Genomic DNA, 22,623 nt, shown 5'->3' with positions numbered 1-22,623 from the left:
GTGTCAGTGGCAGCAATGTTATTGGTGTAAGAGCAAGCAAAGGGCCACATCTGGCCCAGGACCACAGTTTGGAGACCACTGTTAGAGTTTTGCTGTCCGTGCCAAACCATTACATATCCTAAAATATGTGAAAGCAATTTGAACTGTTTTGAATGTGTGCCGGGTAACTTGTCCTAATTTGTCTTTAATTGCTTTGAGAATGTGATGACCTAAAAGGAGAAAGGTCTGTGGTCTCATAAGACACTAAAAGACACCAGCACGCGCAGTGGGCACCCGGCTGTGAAGCCGCAAGCTGTCACAGCCGGGTGCCCACACTAAAGATGCCGGCGCCAGGGAGAGAAGATGGCTGGTGAAACCAGCGGTGGTGAGGACACCGTTGGTCCAAGGAACAGGTAAGTGTCTGTATTTTAAGTCAGCAGCTAGTTTTTTTTGTAGCTGCTGACTTTTTTTTTCTCAGGTGGAACTCCACTTTAAACTCCTTGCAGCACAAGGAAGCAGCAATATAATTTCACTGGTTATGTGACTGTGCTTGGGCCTAGCAACTGGCTCCTGGGCCTGGGCCCTGTTACTGGGGAGCTGGTACCATGCTACCCCATAACCGGACGTTCCTGGTAATTTTTCTCAGCTGCAGGGAGCTACTTGGCAGCTCAGGTTAGGTGAGTACAAGGGGGTCAGGTAATGACCTTTCCTGAAAAATGGTCTCCTTGCCCTGCATGGGCTAGTTGACAGTGTCTCTTTAAAATTCACACATTTGTTTGTGTATCTTTTTTTTTTTTATTTTGTTTTTACATTTTTTCTGTTAATATAAACAGAATCTAAGTCTTTGCGTTTTCACAGTTGTTTGATGCAGAAATCTGAAGGGCAAATATGGTATGTGCTAACAAGGTTGAAATTCTCCACTTACAAAACTGTCAACACAATGGGATCTAGAAATAGATACATTATCTACACAGCATCCTGTGGCTGGCTGTCACTTCTGGCATGGTTCTGACATACTTCTTCTTAACCTTCATACCAGTGCTGATAGGTTAAGGTTAGTGTCATGCTATAAAGTAGTGATACATGCAATAAATTTGACCAGATCTAGTAGACATAATCAGCCAAAGGATGAGAGGGCTGGAGGGGACATTAAAGGATAAGTTTACCTTTTAACAAAAAATAATAAATGCACATTTTTTTGCGAGTAATAAAATGTGCATGTACTATTTTTTTGTTTCTGGAGCCTGTGAAGCATTGCACCAGAGATAAGCAGATTGCTGGCGTCATGCAGGACTCCTGCAGACCTGTCGGTGTATCTGTCTGCTCATACAGGCAAGCAGATACACACTGACAGGAAGAATCAATGAACTACCACAGTGCTCAGCAGCACCATGCTAGTTCATTGAGAACTCCAAGGAACTTGTAGTTTCCCCTTTCACAGAGTACTGTTACAATGGGGGAGGGGGGCAGGGAGTGGGGTCTGGTCCTTTTGTAACATGTTATACCCTGAATATTGATGTACCATGTTACAAAAGGTTAACCTATGCTTTATACAACAGGAATACATGTGAATGAACGAGCTTATCAAGCCTAGACAAACTACAGTGCTCTGGAGTGGTCTGATAAACAAGATGGTAATTGTAGTGAATCTACCAAATGGATGGATTATACAAAATGGATAAAAAAACTAAAAGTACCATATAAGTAATAAGGGATGAAAACTGTGGAAATGTATGATTGGTGAATGACAAGACTAATGATATGTACCAACAGTATTAAATGTTTGTGTAGAATAGCCCAGAAATGTGGAGCTACAGCTAAAGACCAGAGAGGGCGCTCACTTTCCAACCACTGGAAGAACAGCAGCAGCTCAATCCCAGCGTGTAGTAATACATCAGGATTACTAATAGTCCCTGCTTTACTTCTTTATCAGGTCTGTGGCAGCAAACATTAACTGTAAATTCAGCAGAATGTTGTTGCTATTCTTGAGAAATACTCCAATTAACAAAGACATCCTGACACATTCATAAAAGAAATTTATGGTTACAGCATGCACTTTAATTATATATCATCGGCATTCTCATAAAAATATAAACCATAGTTACTTTTGACAGTCAATATAGGCTTACTGAAAGATCTCCTTTTTTGTGTTGTCAGTTCGGCCCCTTTCACATAGGCAATTCGATCAGGTCCACCTACCAGTTTTTCAAGCAGACCTGATCATAAGGTCCATGCATTACTATGAACAGGTGGGTGTAAAAGGACTTGTCCGTTTATACCCACTTACCTCCAGGTCCTACTGTCCGCTAAAAAAAAAAACGGAAGGGGATTTGTTCTCCATTTAGGTGGATTGGATTGGAGGGTAGCTGGATGTAAACAGACAACTTGGTTTACTCCCAGCCACCCATAGAGCAGAGCGGGCTATGCCTATGTCCACTCTGCAAAAACTGAGCGGACGTGGGTATGTCATCTGCCCACTCTGCTCTGATCAGCAGGGGATCTGTGAGTTGATCCCCTGCTGCTCAGAACAGAATCTGCCTCCTATGAATAGGGCCTTCTGCCTGTCTGCTGGCCATATCTTTCCACAACTTCCTGGCTTTGCATCTTCTCTTCTGCTGTTTACATTCAATTTCTATGGGCTACATATCCCATGGTACCTTGCCTGCAAGCATCGATTCCTGTTCTGTCTCTGCCTCCTGAAACTCCTCCTCTCATCACCTCTGTAGTTCAGAAGGCAGGCTCTGTGAAACGTGTGACACAGCAGTGCCTACTCACAGGGCATAGTGCATATGTGTCACAGAATTCAAGGAAAGTAAATGTGTGTGGATCTCCACAAAGGAAGTTTCCAAACTTCACAATCATTCAGATTAATTGATATAGGCTAGAAATAAATGAAATGCAATGTGGAAATTAATATTTTACATTTTGACCATAGATATGCTATAAATCAAGCTTATATTTTAACACAGTTTTAATAAGGCTGTGACCATGTGTATATGCATACTGACCCCTAGCGCCTAAGCTTCATTCCGGTAACCAGGGGTGGACTGACAACTCATGGGGCCCCTGTGTCCTTGCCCAAACTCAAAAAAGCCAATGGAAAAGGTACCAGGGGCATCTCATGGGGCCCCCTACTGACCCCAGGCCCTCGGGCAGTGCCCGAGATTCCAAATGGTCAGTCCGCCCCTGCCGGTAACAGATGATTCCTAACTGGTTGTTATGGGTTAATACACTTTGTGCTTCTTTACACTATTGTACTATGTGTGTATTTTTTTTTTTTCATGTACTCAACCAGTTTTTGCAATTGTTCAAATGTTCCTTTTTAACATTTGAGAGAAAAGGGGAAGGGAAACAATGTTGTCTTGCAAGAGGAAATTAAATTTCAATGGGAAAAAGAAAACAATTAAAACTATTAATAAACTACTTTTGTTGAGACGTGTCGTATAAAAATATAATGTTGGGAGTAGATAAAAGGATAATCCAGTTATCAGTTTGGGCAGTTTCCATGCACTAGACACAGAGCTTTTGAGTCTATGATATCTATATTTATCTAAGCTTTCAACATGTTGTGTTTTTTTTTTTTTTTTAACCTTTTTTTATTTTTTTTAACCACTTGCTATCAGTAGCAATTTTACTGCTGGCCAGCGACTTTGTTATTCCCAGACAACATACTGGAATATTGTCCCGCTCATGCGCCTTCTGAGGTGTGCAGCGGCACAATCTCTGACCACTGGTCCACTGGACACAGCAGATCGTGGAGCTCGGTATTGGGCCTCTGTGATCAGCCTAGATACCACGTGATCGCTATGACCAATCACATGTCACCTAGTAAACAGCAGTCATGAATGAAATCCATTCATGACATTGTTGACTACTGTGTGTGATCTGTGATTGGTCACAGTGATCACATGGTACCTGGGCCACTTACCGTATTCCATACCGTGTGATAGCTGGGGTCATTCACAGCATCACAATAGTAAACAATGAGTCATGAATGAAAGCCATTCATGACAGCTCAAACTACTTCTGTTACAGTGATCATCGCTGTAACAAACAATCATAGTGTTAAAAAAAAAAAATCCTGATCATCTCCCCTCTCATCTAGTTACTATGGTAACACTACACTGCTCTGATCGCAGTATGTAAAAAAAATGTAAGAAGAGAAAAAAAGTCATTAAAATATTAAAAAAAAAAAAAATTTCTTACATACCGACACCAGCTCAAAAGCAGTGCAGCCACCTGGGGATTCTCTCACACGGCTGTGTCATTCACTCCGTTTTCCTGTGAATGCATGAGCTACAACTGCCATCAGCCATTGTGGCTGATGGTTGTTCGTTCCTAATGACCTGCAGATACGCTGATGAGCGCTCTTGTAGTTCATTCACCAGCCCTGCAGCTTGTGAACAGTCAGTCTGTGTGAACGTACAGGCTGAAAGCTGCAGGGCTTGTCCAGGGCTGTGGAAAGTTTTGAAAAAACTACTTGTCCAGGGATTAAATTGGGGTCCCAATCTACTTGTCCCTCATGACAATCTACTTGTCCATATAAAATTCATTTTGACCAAAACCGTATTTAAATTTCAGGTGCTTTTAGGAATGTCTGGGGCTTTTAAAAAGGGGCTTTATAGTGACTTAAACAGGGCAATGTTACAAATATTAAATGTTTATCTCCTCCTCACTTTCCTGCCTCTCTCCAACACTGCACCCGGGGACTAGCAGGGAGGAGAGAGACCTTGCAATACAATGAGCACTGATTGGGTGCTCATCAGGAAAGGGGAGTGTTGGGCGTTTTTTGCACAAGCTGAAAAAATAATTTTAGGCCTGAAGATTACACAAAATCCCCAAACATTTATTTTCTGAAAGCTGAGAGCCTAGAGAATAATATAGTGGTATTTTCAATTTTTTATGTCGCATGATATTAGCAATATTACCTCAAAATGTCAGTAAAAAATACACTTAAGTTCATTTTAGGGTACAAAAAAAGAAATAAATTGCCCTATTTTTAAAGAAAAAAGCATAGGTGCACAACCGTGTGCTTTTGTGTGTGTGTGTGTGTGTTTGTGTGTATATGGGGGTGGGGGACCCTTATTTTTATTTTTTGAGAGGATGTTATGTGCTTGGTTGTAACTTTAATTTTTTACAATTAAAAAAAAAAAAATTTCTTAATTTTTTTTTCAACACATAGGGGACAAAAAGTCCCCTATGTGATGATGTTTGGTGACAGGTTTTCTAAAAGACCCTGGATGTCTCCCCTGTGCTCCACTGTATGTAATGCAGTGCACATCATACTGCATTACATTCTTTCCTGGCCTCGATGGCTGGGAATTCTGTCAACGGGGACCCGGAAGTGAAGACATAATGTCATAACTTCCAGGTCTGCTCTCTCGTCCCTCCCCTCTACCCGACGGTACACGCTGAAGCGGTCCGGGTTAAAAAAAAACAAAAAACTACCTGCCCGGTGTCCAGAACTATATGTACCGGGCATTGGGCAACAATCCTTGTTTGTCTGCAGGAGTCTGACATTGCACTCCTGATACACTTATCACAGATGCACTGCATTCCAGGCTCCTTAGGGAAGAAAAAATAAATGCACATTTTATTCCTGAAAAAATACTGTATGTGCATTTAAATTTTTTTCCCAAAAGGTGAAGCCTTTAATTCCACCACATTTCTAATAAAATGATATACAACCCTGGCCAAAAGATTTGATAATGACACAAATATAAATTTTTACTAAGTCTGTTTTTATGATGGTAATTTTCATATACTCCAGAATCTTATGAAAAGTAATTGGATGAATTGCAATTAATTTCAAAGTCCTTCTTTGCCTTGCAAACGAACTTAATCCCCCAAAAAAACATTTCCACTACATTTCAACCCTGCCACAAAAAGACCATCTGACATCATGTCACAGATTCTCTCGTTAACACAGATGTCAGTGTTGACGAGGACAAAGCTGGATTTAGTTAGAATAACAGACTGGAAGCTTATAAAGGAAGGTGGTGCTTGAAATCATTGTTCTTCCTCTGCTAACCATGGTTATCTGCAAGGAAACACGTGCAGTCATCATTGCTTTGCTCAAAAAGAGATTCCCAGGCAAGGATATTGCTGCTACTAAGATTGCACCTAAATCAACCATTTATCGGATCATCAAGAACTTCAAGGAGATAGGTTCAATTGTGAAGAAAGCTTCAGGGTGTCCCGCAAGTGCAAAGACAGTCTCCTAAAGTTGATTCAGCTGCGGGATCAAGGCACCACCAGTGCAGAGCTTGCTCAGGAATACCAGCAGGCAGGTGTGAGTGCATTTGCATGCACAGTGAGGTCAAGACGTTTGGACAATGGCTTGGTGTCAAAGAGGGCAGCAAAGAAGCCACTTTTCTCCTGGAAGAACATCAGGGACAGACTGATATTCTGCAAAAGGTACAGGGATTGGACTACCGAGGACTGGGGGAGAGTCATTTTCAGATTCTTTGGGACATCCAGAAAAAACCTTGTCCGGAGAAGAAAATGTGAGCGCTACCGTCAGTCCTGTGTCATGCCAGCAGTAAAGCATCCTAAGACCATTCATTCTTCTCAGCTAAGGGAATGGTTTCACTCACAATTTTGCTTTAGAACACATCCATGAATCGTTGTCTTGAGGAACAAACCATTGAAATTTTGGGTCCATGGCCAGGAAACTCCTAGACCTCCCAGATCCCACTGAAAACTTGTGGTCAGTCCTCAAGAGCTGGGTGAACAAAAAAACTGTACAAATTCTGACAAACTCCAAACATTGATTATGCAAGAATGGGCCGCCATCAGTTAGGATGTGGCCCTGAAGTTGATTGACAGCATGCCAGGGCGAATTGCAGAGGTCTTGAAAAGAAGGGTCAACACTGCAAATAATGAGTCTGCATAAACGTAATATAATTGACGATAACAACCTTTGACACTTATGAAATGCTTGCAAATATTCACTATACCATAGTAACATCTGACAAAAAGATATAAAAACACTGAAGCAGCAGAGTTTGTAAAAATTTATATTTGTCATTCTCAAAACTTTTGGCCATGACTGTAAGAATTTACTTGTTTTATGTATGTTATTTACCTGCAAAACCTCCCTTGTGGGGATACCCTGATACTTCCGCTAGGCGTCGCCATCACCTGCAGGTTTTAGGTCGGTGACAGGGTCTCTTTTTGAGTGCCATTGAAAATCTCTATCCAATATCCCCGTGCTGCTTGATCTGATCATGAACACAAACATTTGGCTCAGCTGAATGTATGTTTGTCGTTAGAAGAGGTGAGGTAGGTTTATGGATTTTGTCAGTAAATGTTTATTGAAATACCAGCCTGCTTGGCTGAGCTGTATTCATTTTGGCTGTATATTTTTATGGGCAGTAGCATGAACTCTGCATACAAAAAACAATCTCCTGTCCCCTTAAACAGAGGAATTTTTATATGATATATGCAGCTTAATGATTGGTGAAATATGTAATGTTCAAACAGACATTAACGTTTCTATTATCTTTAATGGCTTAGATAATCCATTGTTTACTGCTGATGTCTGAAAGATAAGAAATACTCTGCTGTTTATGATTCGTTATAATAGGCACAGATGCTATATGCTGAACAATACACAAACATGGATAAGGCTGATTCATTTGGTTGGCCATGTCTTTGTACGTTTGCAATTTTCGGATGATGGATTGAACAGTGATCTGTGAGATGTTCAAAGTTTGGGATATTTTTTCATAACCTAACCCTGCTTTAAACTTCTCCACAACTTGATCCCTGACCTGTCTGGTGTGTTTCTTGGCTTTCATGATGCTGTTTGTTCACTAATGTTCCCTAACAAACCTCTGAGGACTTCACAGAACAGCTGTATTTATACTGTGGTTAAATTACACATGTGGACTCGTTAAGTGACTTCTGAAGGCAATTGGTACCACTAGATTTTAGTTAGGGCTATCAGAGTAAAGGGGGCTGAATACAAATGTACGCCACACTTTTCAGATATTTATTTGTAAGAAACGTTGAAAACCATTTATCATTTTCCTTTCACGTCACAATTATATGCCACTTTGTATTGGTCTATCACATAAAATCTCAATAAAATACATTTATGTTTTCGGTTGTAACATGACATGACAAAATGTGGAAAATTTCAAGGGGTATGAATACTTTTTCAAGGCACTGTATATCCGACAATGTACATGCTGCTGGATTTTAAGAAATCTTCACTGCAGGGCTGTCCTGTCCTCTTCCTGCTGCTGAACCTCAAATGTGGCTGAGCCCAGATACCCAAAGCTGTTAACCCCACCAAAGGTGATCTGATGGAGACACGACCCCTTCTGCCCTTTCTTCTTATGAGAAAATTTCTTTCACGGATCACGCTGCCTATAACATGATCTGTGAATGGAGGAGAGAATCTTGTGACTGGTCAGACTCTGCCCCATTCACAGATTATGTTACAAGTATTTTTAGGGAGAGAAGCAGTGTATACAGTGACTGGCTGTCACTATATGTCAGTGCCGGTTTTACATGTAATTACTGGCTTTTTTCTTCTTCACTATATCTCACAGAATGAGCTATCACTTTCCCCCCAGCGAAAAGAAACAAAGTTTCCTTTTAGTGCCTCTCCGGAGCTAAAAGAAACAATGTTTCAAATTGACAGCTCATTGAGCTATAATGAAGAAAAAAAAAAACAAGAAACGGCAATTGCATTTAAAAACTGGCACGGACATATAGTGGGAGCCTCTCTGTATACACTGCTCCCTCACTGTATACACTGCTCCTCTCCTGCTCCCTCCTTGCACACACTGCCCCCCACCCCCTCCCCCCTACAAAGATGGCCTGTCACTCATATGCTATCACATAGGGGACTATTGGTCCCCTATGTGATTAGCAACAAAATCATAAGTTAAAAAAAATAAATTTAAAAAAAAAAAAACATAAAAAAAAAATTGGAGCCTCCCCACTCCCACATACGCAGACATTTCAGTTTCGGTTTGGTTTTCGGCCACATGCATTCTGAATTTTCGGTATCGGTTTCTGCACCAGAATTTTCATTTCGGTGCACCACGAGTATTTTTGGCTGTAAAACTACTTGAAGTGGTTGTAAAGGCTGAAGGTTTTTTATATTCATGCATTCTATACATGAAGGTAAAAAACCTTCTGTGTGTAGCAGCCCACCCGGACACCTACCTCAGCCCCATCCTGATCCAGCAATGTCCACGAGAGACTCTCACTGCTTATTGGTTGAAGTAGCAGCGGGAGCCATTGACTAACAAGCCAATCAGAAGAGGGAGGGGGCAGGGAAAAGCAACTGCTCTGTGTATGAATGGTCATGCAAAGCCGCGGCTACTTGATGTAGGGGCACGCGATGGGAGGGGAGGTGCCAGGAGTGCCGGCATGGGACCCGAGAAGAGAAGGATCCAGGCTGCTCTGTGCAAAACCACTGTACAGAGCAGGTAAGTAAAACATGTTTGTTATTTTAAAAAAAAAAAAAAAAGAAGACTTTAGTGTCAATTTAACCAGTTCCCTACCGCACTATAGCCAAAGGGCAGCTACAGCACAGTTGTCTGGTTCTGGGACGATGTCCATGGACGTCATTCCAGAACACACCTCCTGTGTGCCCCAGCGGTGCTACAGACACAGCTGATCACAGGATACGGTAAATGGCCAATCATGGCGGCCTTTAACCATGTGATCAGCTGTGTCCAATGACACAGCAGATCACCGGGTAAATACAGTTGCCGGTTATCGGCTGCACTTTCCTCACGCTGTCATAGCACGAGGAAAGTACTGCTGATAACCGGAAATTGTCAGAGAAGTGATCGGCACCGATCATCAGGGCGCTGATGATCAGTGCCCAGAAGTGCCACCCACCTGTGCTGCCCAGCAGTACCACCTATCAGTGTGTCATCAGTGCTGCCTATCTGTGCCACCTCCTCAGTGCAGCTTCATCAACGGACATCAATAAAGGAGAAAAATGTACCGGTTTACAAAATTTTATAATAGAAACAAAGAAACTTTTTTTTTTCAAATTTTTTTGCTTTTTTTTGTATATAGCGCAAAAAATAAAACACCCAGCGGCGATTAACCACCAAAAGAAAGCTCTATTTGTGTCAAAAAAATTATTAAAATTTCATATGGATACAGTGTCGCATGACTGCGCAATTGTCATTCAAAAGTGCGACAGCACTGAAAGCTGAAAATTGGCCTGGTCAGGAAGGGGGTATAAGTGCCCGGTAGGCAAGTGGTTAAGGAGGTACTAAAGCCAAAACCAAAAGTGTAATATTGTGTATATTGAACCTAACCAATTAGATATAGTGGCTGCATTAGTTTTCTTTATTATGTTTTTTCCCCTCTGTTTTCACCTAGTGATCTGGCCAGAAATATACCTCCTGTATTAACAGTGCTCCCACTCTGGATGAAAGAGCACAGGGGACACCTTTGGACAGCAGCATTGTCTGTATGGGAGGAGGGGTTGTCGGATGTACTAGAGGATTTAACAACACGAACATACTGAAGCTATATTCCAGCTTTGTTTTCATTTAGGGATAAAGGTTTAACAAATCAATAAATAAAACTGATCATTGTAAGCACCCCTCTCAGTTTTTAATGGTTTGTCCCATCCCTGTAACTGATACATCTGCAAGAGAGCTTGTTTTTTTTAAAAACCACATACTTACTGGTTGGATCATGAAATTAAAACAAAAGAAGTGCAGAAAAAGAAAACTAATGCTGCCATTACATGTAAGAATTGGTAAGCTGCAATATAATAAATGTTTGCCTCTGGGGTTAATACCTTTTTAAAGCCCCTAGAACATAACATATTTTCTGAATTCAGAGGCCCTGCAGGATAAAAATATGATAGTTGCAAATTTTTATGTTGCACAACTGTTTATGAAATCTGTGTTTTCAGGAAAAATGAACTAAGATTAATTTTAGGGCACTCTTACACAATTTAATCTGCTTTTTTTTGTACAAAATAAAAGATGAAGTTGTGTCGAGTAAATAGATACCAAATATGTCAGGCTTCACTTCACTGCAGTCCTGAGCTTATTTTAACCAGTTCAGATGTTAATGTACTTGACACATCCAAAATGCTGAAGAGGTTAATGATATGAACAAAGAGGTTCCCTGTGAAGATAAGGAATATAGAGATTTTTTTTTTCTTCATTAAGAATACTGACTTGTTGAGGGAATTCTTTAACATGTTGTAAATAGTTATCTATGTAACAACATCATATGTTCTACACATATTTATATTGTACAGTGAGATTGTTGTCTCTGCTGTGAGCAGAGACCTATGTTGTAAAACAGTAATAATGCTTTGTGACAAACTGCAGTGCATATATGCATCCAATGGTTATTGTACACTAAAAGCAACCCGGTCACTGAATTATTTTTTAGTAAGTGCTGCTTTAAAAAAAAAGTTACTATCTACCTGTTCTGCTCCCCACTCCACCGATTTTTGCTCTGTTGCAGAGCTAAGCTGGCTGAAAAATCTTTTACATGTTACACATTTCTGGGTGTGTTGCATGCATGATCCCCCGCTGTGCTCTGTGAGTTCATCTTCTGACCCCTATGTCACTACTATGGCTGTGTAAAAATGTAGCAGCTGGCAGGTGAGAGCCCAGTGCACAAAGGGGACCAAGCTTTTGACACTCCTGGAAGTGTCAGGTGCTGAAAATTGTTTAGCCACCACAACTCGGCATTTGAGTAAATGGTAACAAGACCAGGGGAGGATGACCATATGGAAACTCGGGCGCTGCCCGAGGGCCCGGGATCAGTAGGGGGCCCCATAAGATGCCCCTGGTACCTTTTTTTTTTTTTTCATAGGCTTTTTTGGGCAAGGACACAGGGGCCCCATGATTCCCTATTGCCCGGGGGCCCCGTGAGTTGTCAGTCCGCCCCTGAACAAGACTGACAGGTATTCTTTTCTTTACAGGCAGCAATTAAAGTATAACTAAAGGTAAAACTTTTTTTAGTTTTTGATAGAGTTCAGAGAGAATAGAATGCCTGTCAGGTTTTTTTTGCTGTCTTTACCCTCAGAGATTCACCCTCTCTATTTGTCCTGTTTACCATTATTACTGAAAGTAAATTGCTGTACAGGCGATATAAAAAGTCTACACACCCCTGTTAAAATGTCGGGTTTCTGTGATGTAAAAAAATTAGACAAAGATAAATCATTTCAGAACTTTTTCCACCTTTTAATGTGACCTATAAACTGTACAACTCCATTGAAAAACAGACTGAAATCTTTTGGGGGGACGGACGGACATAAAAAACTAAAATAATGTGATTGCATAGGTGTGCACACCCTCTTATAACTGGGGATGTAGATGTGTTCAGAATTAAGCAATCACATTCAAAATCGTATTAAATAGGAGTCAGTACACACCTGTCTCCATTTAAAGTGCCTCTGATTAACTTCAAATAAAGTTCAGCTGTCCTAGTAGGTCTTTCCTGACATTTTTTTAGTCGCATCCTACAGCAAAAGCCATGGTCCTCAGAGAGCTTCCGAAGCATCAGAGGGATCTTATTGTAAAAAGGTATCATTCAGGAAAAGGGTTCAAAAGAATTTCTGAGGCATTAGATATACCATGGAACACAGTGAAGACAGTGACCCTCCTACATCACAGAAACCTGACATTTTAACAGGGGTGTGTAGACTATATCCACTGTATGTGTTCTCATGGTGAGAATATTGGACAAATGTTTTGCATACTAGTCCTATATCGAAAATGAATAGGTTACTAGAGTTATGAAAATTCTCATAAGACAGAATACATCTGCAATGATGCAATGTATTGTATTGATTTGTAATGTATTCTTTGGTTTCCGAGCATGCGCGGTCTTTGTTCCTCAGTACTGTACTGATTAAATAAAAATCGTTCCTTCTGTTATCTTACAAGACTTTTTGTGCTTGACCCTTTGGATAATGTCCTATGAACTGTTGTGGACGGCTCTCGAAAGTTGTGTACTAACGATCAATCATTCCGAAAGCAGCATTTTTCATCCGATTTTTATTTTTTTCATCGTGTGTATTAGGCTTTAGAGAGATTCACCCTCTCTATATGTTCTGTTTACCATTAACCACTTCCATACTGGGCACTTTTACCCTTTTTAAGATTTTTTTTTTTTCCATATTGCACTATGACCAAAGTAGTATAACGTTACTATAGTAACAAAGAATTACTTTGCTATAAGCAAGCATTTACCTGAATGAAATCGATTCATTCAGGGTTTTTTTTTGTGATTAGCTATGATTTGGCCATGGCTAATCACATGACACAGCTGGGCTGTGATTGGCCCAGCTTGTGCATGTCATCGTTGTGACCATTCACAGCTAGACACACTTGTATACAATGGATGGCATGAAAGGAAACCATCCATTGTATACAACTGTCATGTGACCTGCTGTGATTGGTCACAGCAGGTCACATGGTACTGGCAAAGGGGCCGGTACACAGATCGGTCATCGGCCGTGTCCGAGGTATACGGCCGGTGACGAATCCCGCCACAGCGCGGCCCTGCGGGCATGCGCAATGTGCATTCCGGAAAGGACGCCATATGGCATCCACCCGGAGGGATGAGCTGTTCGCCCGACTGCCATCTGGCTATAGGCCAGGTGGCAACTGGTTAACATTGAAAGTTAATGAAAATCCCTAATTTTGTGCTGTCCCCAGAAACATAATAGAGGGGAACTCTTCCAATGGGGACACTAGTTCTGGTGACCTGGGGTTCCCCAAGGAATCCCCTTAATTTGCAGGGATTTCCTCTCACTTCCTGGTTTGGCTATGGGACAGGAAGTGAAGAGCAATTTCCACAATGGGACACCGATGGCGTAAAAAAAATTTGATGGGTCATAACCCTCCCTTTGTCCTTGTTCACACTGAATGCGATTTTAAAAGTGATGCGATTTGGTCCCATTTAAAGCGCGATTTTTAAAGTCGTTCTAATATAGACACAGGTGCAATTTCAGTGCCACTTACCTTAGATTTTGTGAGTTAAATTGCAATTTAGTGGTGAAAAAGTAATGCAGGAACTGTTTTTCAAATTGTTCTACTTGAAATCACACCTATTTAGACCGTGCCATAGAAATATATTAGATGGAACTTTAGGTGCGATTTGTAAATCGCATGTCGCGCCTGTAGTTGCAGTGATATGAACCAGGACTTGATTGAAAATGAAAAAAAGTTTTGCCTATAGTTCTACTCTTTAAATAATTTCATCTAATCACAGACACTTTTAGGGCTAATTCACACTATGTGCAGTGGCAGACGTCTTACTGCATTGTAAAACGTCTGATTGCAAGGACACCAGAAAAGAGGAAACAATTCCTGTGTCCTATTCACACTGCAGCACAACGTATGGCTGTGCTAAAATGCAGACATGCTGTAGTTTATTGCAGCACACCGTGCCGAATCGCATAGGAATGTACATTGCTATGAATGAAGTTCATTTTCTACACTTCATTGCCATGGCTGTCCTCACCATTTTAATAGTTGAAATGCTAGGTTCCTGGTTGGCATTATGATCCAGTTTCTTCAGTACTTTGAGTTAGTGATCTATAAGAATGCAGATCAAGCTGTGATTTTCCTAATCTGCATCCTAGTTCAGGTCAGTGTCTCGGGAAGTATTTTGGTTGGTTTTAGCCAGACAATTCTCATTTTCAGAGGGATGTTGGCAATTAAAATCCCTGTATTTGACTGTACAGGTTTTCTCTACAGCAAGTCATGCCACTTGTGAGCCATTTGCAGGATTAGCCTCCATGCACACGGGGTGTTTTTATAACGCTTGGTAACGTTAGCTGTGTAAAGTCACGTTAAAAACTTGAGTTTTTCAGCTTTTTTGTAGCATTTTTGCATTAGCGTTTAGCGGCGTTTTCCCGCGTTTGCGCTTTTAGTAGTTTTATTTTTACAAAAAAAATTTTTTTTTTGGTCAAAAAAAGTCCAAAAACACCAGTTTGTGGCGTTTTACCGTGTTTTTCAGCGTTAGAGCGTTTTTCCAGCTAAAAAACTCCTCTACAAATCCACTAGTCCTGTTTTTTTTTTTCCAGCCAAAAAATGTCCCAGCCAAAAAACATTATTACATGTGCATGGACACACAGGATAACATGCTGGTGGGTTTATTGGCTGTAGAAAAAAACTTCAAAAACCAAAAACAGCCGCTGTAAAAACATCCAGTGTGCATGAGGACTTAAACTACTGTTCACAATCACTGCAATGAAAAGAAGTCTGAGTCCTTTATGACCCTTTTATATGTAACTGGCACCAGTGACAGTCTTATAGATTGACATTTTCCTAGGAATCATAAATTGATGCAAATCTGTGTGACATTTAATACTATTATAAAAGGAAGACCTTTGTTTTGTGATTTGGGGCAAGCAGGGTGGATTTGATTTAAATCACTAGTGAAAAGGCTCGATTTAAATCATCATTTTTAAAGAGCAACTGTCATCTCGGTCCCACAGCGGCTCCTCCTCTGACCTGCTGTTGACTCACTGACAGTCCCATTCACTTTAATGAGACGGCTGATGATGCAGCAGTGACACAACAAGGTAAGGGACGTGGCGGCAGCAGGGGAGTGGATACCCGCTAACAGGCGCTGCCATGATGGATCTAAAATGACAGGTGCTCTTTAAATGGAAGGACTCCGACTCAGCCTTGCTGGTAGTTAGAATCATTAATATTTGCAAACCAAGTGAAAGTTTCCTTTTTAGAATAATAAGCTGTCAGGTTAGTAAAACAGCGATATCAGAACCGATTTTAGGTTAATCACACATAATTGGAGAACTACTTAAATTCTTTTATTTCATGTTTTTTTCTCATGGTTACTGTGGAATTGTGTGGATGCATCAATGCAGTGCATGTTATCTCACCTTGCAGAGCTTGGATTCATTGAATGAGTTTTCCAAAAATGTAAATATTGCAGAATATACAGCCTCATGCTATATATCTAAGCTCCATTTCATGCTGAATAAACTAAATCAAGGCTTGAAATTTCCACCCGCCTGCTTGCCAATGGTGAGTGGAATTTATGGTGGGGGCGAGTGTGTCCCCCGGGGCCGTCTTGCTGAGCAGGCTCGGAGCTCTGGCTGGATCTGTCAGTGGCACTGGGAGCCGTCAGACTTCTCAATAGCTGAGCACAGTGAAAGCAAAGGAAGGAGTGTGTGCTGTGCTCTCTGCCCCCCCCTAGAGTGCAGTACCCGGCTCTGTGAGTGAACAACGAAGTACTGCAACTTTTTATTGGGGGGGGGTGTACATGTGTGTGTGTTTGTGTATGCATGTACATGTGTGTGTTTGTGTATGCATGTACATGTGTGTGTTTGTGTATGCATGTACATGTGTCTGTGTATGTATGCATGTACATGTGTGTGTTTGTGTATGCATGTACATGTGTCTGTGTATGCATGCATGTACATGTGTCTGTGTATGCATGCATGCATGTACATGTGTCTGTGTATGCATGCATGTACATGTGTCTGTGTATGCATGCATGTACATGTGTCTGTGTATGCATGCACGTACATGTGTCTGTGTATGCATGCACATACATGTGTCTGTGTATGCATGCACGTACATGTGTCTGTGTATGCATGCACGTACATGTGTCTGTGTATGCATGCACGTACATGTGTCTGTGTATGCATGCACGTACATGTGTCTGTGTATGCATGCACGTACATGTGTCTGTGTATGCATGCATGTACATGTGTCTGCGTATGTGTGTGTATGTACATGTCTGTGTGTACATGTGTCTGTGCGTGTGTATGTATCTGTGTGTATGCGTGTCTGTACATGCCTGTGTCGGTATGTGTGTGTACATGTGTCTCTGTGCGTGTGTGTACATGTGTCTCTGTGCGTGTGTGTACATGTTTCTGTATGCGTGTGTGTGTGTACATGTTTCTGTATGTGTGTGTACAGGTGTCTCTGTTTGTGTGTGTTTGTTGGTGGCGAGTAACTCTTAAGGCCTGGTTAGTAGCTCAGGACTTGAAATTTTAAGCCCTGAACTAAATTATTAATGTATCTTAAAATGTTTTTGGAGTAAAAATCTATCTAAAGATAGTTTCTATTTATTAAAATAAATTTTGATAAAAATAAAAAAAAAATCCCATTGATATAACAAAAAATCCAATTTAAATAAAAAGATTTGATTTAAAAAAAAAATCGATTTTTATCCACCATGGGTGCAAGTATAAATATTTCAGTGTTTATCCAAAAATGTCCACGTCTCCTATGCAATGTAATATGGTAATGTTTATGTGATGTGCAAGTGCCAAATGTTTTGTGGCCCAAAACAGAGATGTCTTTCTGAAAACATTTTACAAAGCAAATAATGTCTCTATGGGAGCAAGTTTAGCTGTGTTTGTTTCCTATGCGGAAAATGTATAGAAATTAACTTGGGGTTGGCAACAATAGGTTGTTGTGTTGCATTTTTAGACTCTGCTGATTCCACCCCCCCCCCCCCCAGCTGAATTGGGGGTGTACTCATGCTGCAGCCATGATGCTTTGTTTCATGCCATAATAAAAATGATCCCCCTCTCTGGTTCTGCGGGTAGTAGTGCCAGCTAATGCGACATATTCAAGTGATGAGGCCTTGTTGCAACTGAAAACCCTCATGGTCACAGTGCGATATTCTGATTTAAAAACCCTGTTCAGCTGTCAAAAAAAAAAAGAAAATGGGCATTCAGGAAGCATCAGTATTGCCTCCTATATGGCTGTCAGTAGCTCCTGCACTGCTCTCTGAAAAGCAATCCACCTTGGATCTTTCATCAGTGACAAGTACATTACCTTTACTTGCCAGTAGATGGGGATTTTAGATACGGTCATCTCCTGAATGCTCATTAATGCTCCAAACAAATGGGTGATTAGTCTGATAAAAATCAATAATAAATTATCATTATAATCCGCAATCCTCTTTTTTTTACAACTTCAAGAATTGCTATATTTTGACAACTGTTATAGGAATGTGAAATCAATAATTTATTTGAATGGCAGCTAAAATAACTTGTTTAGTGAATGGCCATATCCAGCCTTTGAGTAGGCTTTATAAACACAGCAGATCTATGGACGAGTGTTCAGCGGGGAAAAATGGGAGTGCTTTTGAAGACATTTACATTTCGTTACCAGCACAAATGTACGGGGTGTATGAACGTGCATTGGAGGAGGAGTACTCTTGAGAATCATTTAGCCATTACAGACCTAAATTTTATTTTGACAATCATTTAGCTGTAACAGATCTAGATTGTAGCTCAGATCTCTAGATTGCAACTTTCCAAGTCTCTTCACAAAGGTTAAAGTATAATAACGATTTAACCTATGGTGGGACCAATTGTCCCAGACCTGCTTCTCTGTATGCCACAGATACATATATTAAAGGTGAATTCCAGGATAAGTCCTGTATTTGTTATTTCAGAATAAGCACTCAGTCTTTAACACATTGGCCACCATATATAAGATGTTGGATCTGAAGGTTGCTGTCCATAAATGGAAGAGATTACTTGCCAACAGTGAAAACGTACTATTTGAGGTGTGACCGTTTAATTCCCAAAATTCCTTCGGCATAGCACTATGGTGGTTAGTCAAACAGCCAACTGCACTTGAGCATGTTCTGGAATGTTCTAACTTGCACTCTTCTGGGTCACAGACCGGTTGACTCGGTCTTTACGGAGTAATAGAAGAAATAGTACGTGTGTGCGTTGCAATGTTGGTGCAAATTGAGACAGGAATCTGGAGCGGTGGATTAACATCAAATTTTACGTAAAAATTGGCAAAAGTGAGGGTGAAACGTTAGCACTGTTACAACAGGCTTATGGAGAACTTCCCAGGAAGAAATCAAATGTTTTTGAACAGCATAAGTTTTTTCAAGGGTGGGCTGGAAGATGTCCATGATGACGCAAGAAGTAGGCAGCCAGAAACACACAGGGCTAATGCAAATGTGGACAAAGTGCTAACCCTCGTACGCTCAAATTGAAGATTTAGTGTGGGAATGATGGCAGAAGAATTGAACATGAACAGGGAAAGAGCGCGGCAGATTCTAAAGGAAGATTTGGGAATTAAAAATATTTCCACAAAGATGGTGCCTCAAATCTTAGCTGAAGATCATAAAGAACATCATATTTCATCTGATCTTTTGAAGAATGCAGAGGTGTTTGATAGGGTTAGTATCAGTCCATTCTGGGAATTAAATTGCCACACCTCGCACTTCATTAGACTCCATGCACACTGGGCATTTTAATAATACTGGTAATGTTAACTGTGAAAAGTCACATTAAAAACGTGAGTTTTTCAGCATTTTTGTATTAGCGTTTAGCGGCCTTTTGACGGTTTTTTTGCATTTTTTAGTGGTTTTTTTTTTTTGGTCCAAAACTCCTCTAGAAACCCAGTAGTTCTGGGGTTTTTTTCCAGCCAAAAAACGTACTTGCCAAAAAAAGTTGATTACAGTCTATGTGTGCATGAACACATAGGATAACATGTTGGTGGGTTTACTGGATGTAGAAAAAAAACGTCAAAAGCCAAAAACAGCAGCTGTAAAAACATCCAGTGTGCATGAGGACTAAATGTGAGCCTTTTGCCTGTATCCACTGTGGTAGCAAAGGGCTCACTTCAGCAACATATTTTACCAGCACAAGGAATGCTTCCCATGAAAGTTACACAAGGGCAAGTATATAAGAATTGGTGTCCTCACTACACAGTAGAAAAGCCAGTTCATACCTGTGCTGCACAGAACCTGATTTCATATTGTTTGGTGGTTTGCATGCTTATCACTATTGTAGCTCCAGGTATTCAGACAAATAACACCAGAGGGAACTGTGAGCTCATGCGGTTAACATGCTTCTAGAATCACTACCTAAAAATACTACCATTGCATACATACACCCAGTGAAGGAGTCAGTTTTGTTCCTTCATCTCCATTTTTTAGGTTCCTAGTAATACATTCTACCCCCATCTCTTACTGTCTGAACATGGATATGCAGGACATACCAGGGTGGCTAGTACAAATAATGATTGCGGTACAATTTAAAAATACAGTGAGATAATTTAATGAATGCATAACTAAATTGAATAAACATCTTTTTATAACTGTCTATTAAAAAGTATATCTAAAGCCTTTTTTCCATTCTGGATTAGAAATAGTAAAGATTTAAAGTAGACCTAAAGGCAAAACTTTTTTTTTTTTTCATTTCAGATACAGTAAAGGAGGGTTATAACCACTGTCAATGGGTTTTTTTTTTGTTTTTTTTTGCTGTCTGTGTCCCATTGGGGAGATTTACTTTCACTTCCAGTCCCATACCCTAAACAGGAAGTGAGAGGAAATCCCTGCAAATGAAGGGAATCCCTTGGGGTCTCTCAGGTCACCAGAACTAATGTCCCCCTATATTTCCCCTCTATTATCTTTCTGGGGACAACCCAAAATATGTGATTTTCTTTTACTTTAACTTTCAATGTTAATGGTACACAAAACCTACAGAGAGGGTGAATCACCCTAAAGCCTAGTACACACGATGAGAAAATCGGATGAAAAATGCTGCTTTCGGAATGATTGTCTGATTGTTAGTACACAATTTTTGAGAGCCATGCATGACAGTTCATGGGAAATTATTCAAAGGGACAAGCACAAAAATTCTTCTCGTACGATAACAGAAGGAACAATTTTTGTGTAATCAGTACAGTATTCATCCGTAAAAAATTGTGACCAAGACCGCACATGCTCGAAAATGAAAGAATACATTACAAAACAATACGATACATTACATCATCGCAGGAGATGTATATTGTCTTACGATAATTTTCGTAACTCTAGTAACCTATTCATTTTCGATATGAGTCTAGCATGCAAAAAAAACGGACGATCATTTGTCCGATATACTCATCGTGTCATACATCACCATACAAGGCTTAATGAGAACACATACAGCAATAAAAACCTGACAGGGGTTCTAATTCCTCTTCACTCTGTCCAAAACGAAGAAAAAACTGTTTTGTCTTTAATTATACTTTAATACCTCTGTCAATTTTTGTTCTATCTGTATCCCATTTAGGAAATGTTCCTTCACTTCCTGCCTTGTTGACAATACTAATAGCAAGGCAAGTTCTCTCCAGAAGTGAGGTAAAGTCACTTTTTGACATTTGACACTAGAACAAATGTCTCCAATTGAATATTTCAAATCTTTTTCTGTTCTGGCGAAAACTGAAATTTTTGAACTCTGTCATATTCAGTCCCAGTGACGAAAGCTCCATTGTCACCTTTTCCCATGCTCACCTCGAGGACTTCTCACGAGCCTCTCCCATCCTATGGAACTCCCTACCACAGTCTGTGTCCGACTGTCTCCTACTCTGTCTACTTTTAGATGATCCCTGGAAACCCTTTTCTTCAGAATAGGCTATCACACCTCCTCCTAACACTTTCTCTTTCCACCACAGTTTTCATCCCCCACAGTTATTACCTTGTTATTTCTTGACCCTCCCTCCTAGATTGTAAACTCTAACCAAACGGGCCTTCTGATTCCTCCTGTATTGAATTGTGTTGTAGCTGTACTGTCTGCCCTCATGTTGTGAAGCACTGCACAAACTGTCGGAGCTATATAAATCCTGTATAATAATAGTAAAGGCCTGTGTTGATGGGTTTCGTTAGGCAAATTCACAATGTTTTTCTACATTAGTTTTACAGAGTTCTTTGCAGGTTCATTTAGCCTGCAGCTAAGCTGCCTCAAGCTGCTTCTGCATTGCCATAGACTTACAGGAAGAGAAGCAGTCCTGAAGCAAATAGAAACCTGTCAACACAGGCCCTAAACCTCCCTAGCCATGCAAATAATTTAGTTCAGTCTGTGTCCCCAGAGGGGTGGTTTATTCTCAGTTACTATCCCAGAATCTGGTGACATCAAGAACAACTTCCTAAAAAAAAAAAAGCATACTAAAATAACCGTTTCAGCAACTGTTAAGAAAAAAAAAAGTTTCTGACCTCTCCAAGAAACTAAATGAAAAAATGTTGGCATAACTTCTGCTTAAATATGTGTCACATGTACAGTATGTTGTGTTTCCTCCCTCAGGTGACATGAAGAAAGAAAGGTGAAGTCCAGCATTTGCCCTGAACCAGCACGTGTGTCTATTGCAAACGTGTTCACAACCAAATAGAACATTACTGAAGTCTCACAGCTTTCTGCCTCCCTGTTAAACCTAAACTATAATCTAGAGCCAATGCTCACCAGACATCACAGCAGATGCTAGAATCAACCACCTGAACCCAAAAAATAACTCATGAATATCCAATGTGGAGATAAAGCCCCAGGCAATGGTAGGTACAATGCAAAACAAGGAAACATTTCTGACAGAATATTACAAAAATGTCAAATTTGAAAATGGGTAGGAATTTTCAGCTCACTTTTATATAACCAGTCAACAGATTTTTCTGCTCTGTTGTAGCAGTGCCTATCTGTGGTTCAATGAGAACGGGGAGTTTGTTTGACAAATATAAAGGTGTTTAGTTTTACCATGCAACATAATTTAGCTCTGTAGTGGATACAGCGGTCATTTCATGCACCATCCCAACTCCAGACAAACGTTTTCTTCACTTCTTTTCAGCAAAGGAAGTTGTATAAAATCTCTCCATAGACAAATACTGATTTTTTTTATTAGAATTATAAAGAGTCAT

The 22,623-nt window shown here is 40.4% G+C and overlaps 1 protein-coding gene across 2 annotated transcripts in view; it reads left to right on the top strand.

Moving 5' to 3' along the window:
• TRAK2 (trafficking kinesin protein 2) overlaps positions 1 to 22,623 on the top strand; it is a 114,759-nt gene that overhangs the window by 14,706 nt on the left and 77,430 nt on the right. For both annotated transcript variants that reach the window (XM_089670381.1, XM_089670372.1), the window contains exon 2: positions 22,022 to 22,266. In XM_089670381.1, the coding sequence (XP_089526507.1) occupies positions 22,230 to 22,266 (37 nt within the window). In that variant the 5' untranslated portion in view covers positions 22,022 to 22,229. The remainder of the gene's footprint in view (positions 1 to 22,021; positions 22,267 to 22,623) is intronic.

This window comes from Staurois parvus, unplaced genomic scaffold, assembly GCF_062004578.1.
Source record: "Staurois parvus isolate SC_StPar_1 unplaced genomic scaffold, SC_StPar_1.0 ptg000011l, whole genome shotgun sequence".
Taxonomy (NCBI): Eukaryota; Metazoa; Chordata; class Amphibia; order Anura; family Ranidae; genus Staurois; species Staurois parvus.
Note: the sequence above shows the minus strand (reverse complement) of the source record. Positions and strands in the feature narration are given on the sequence as shown.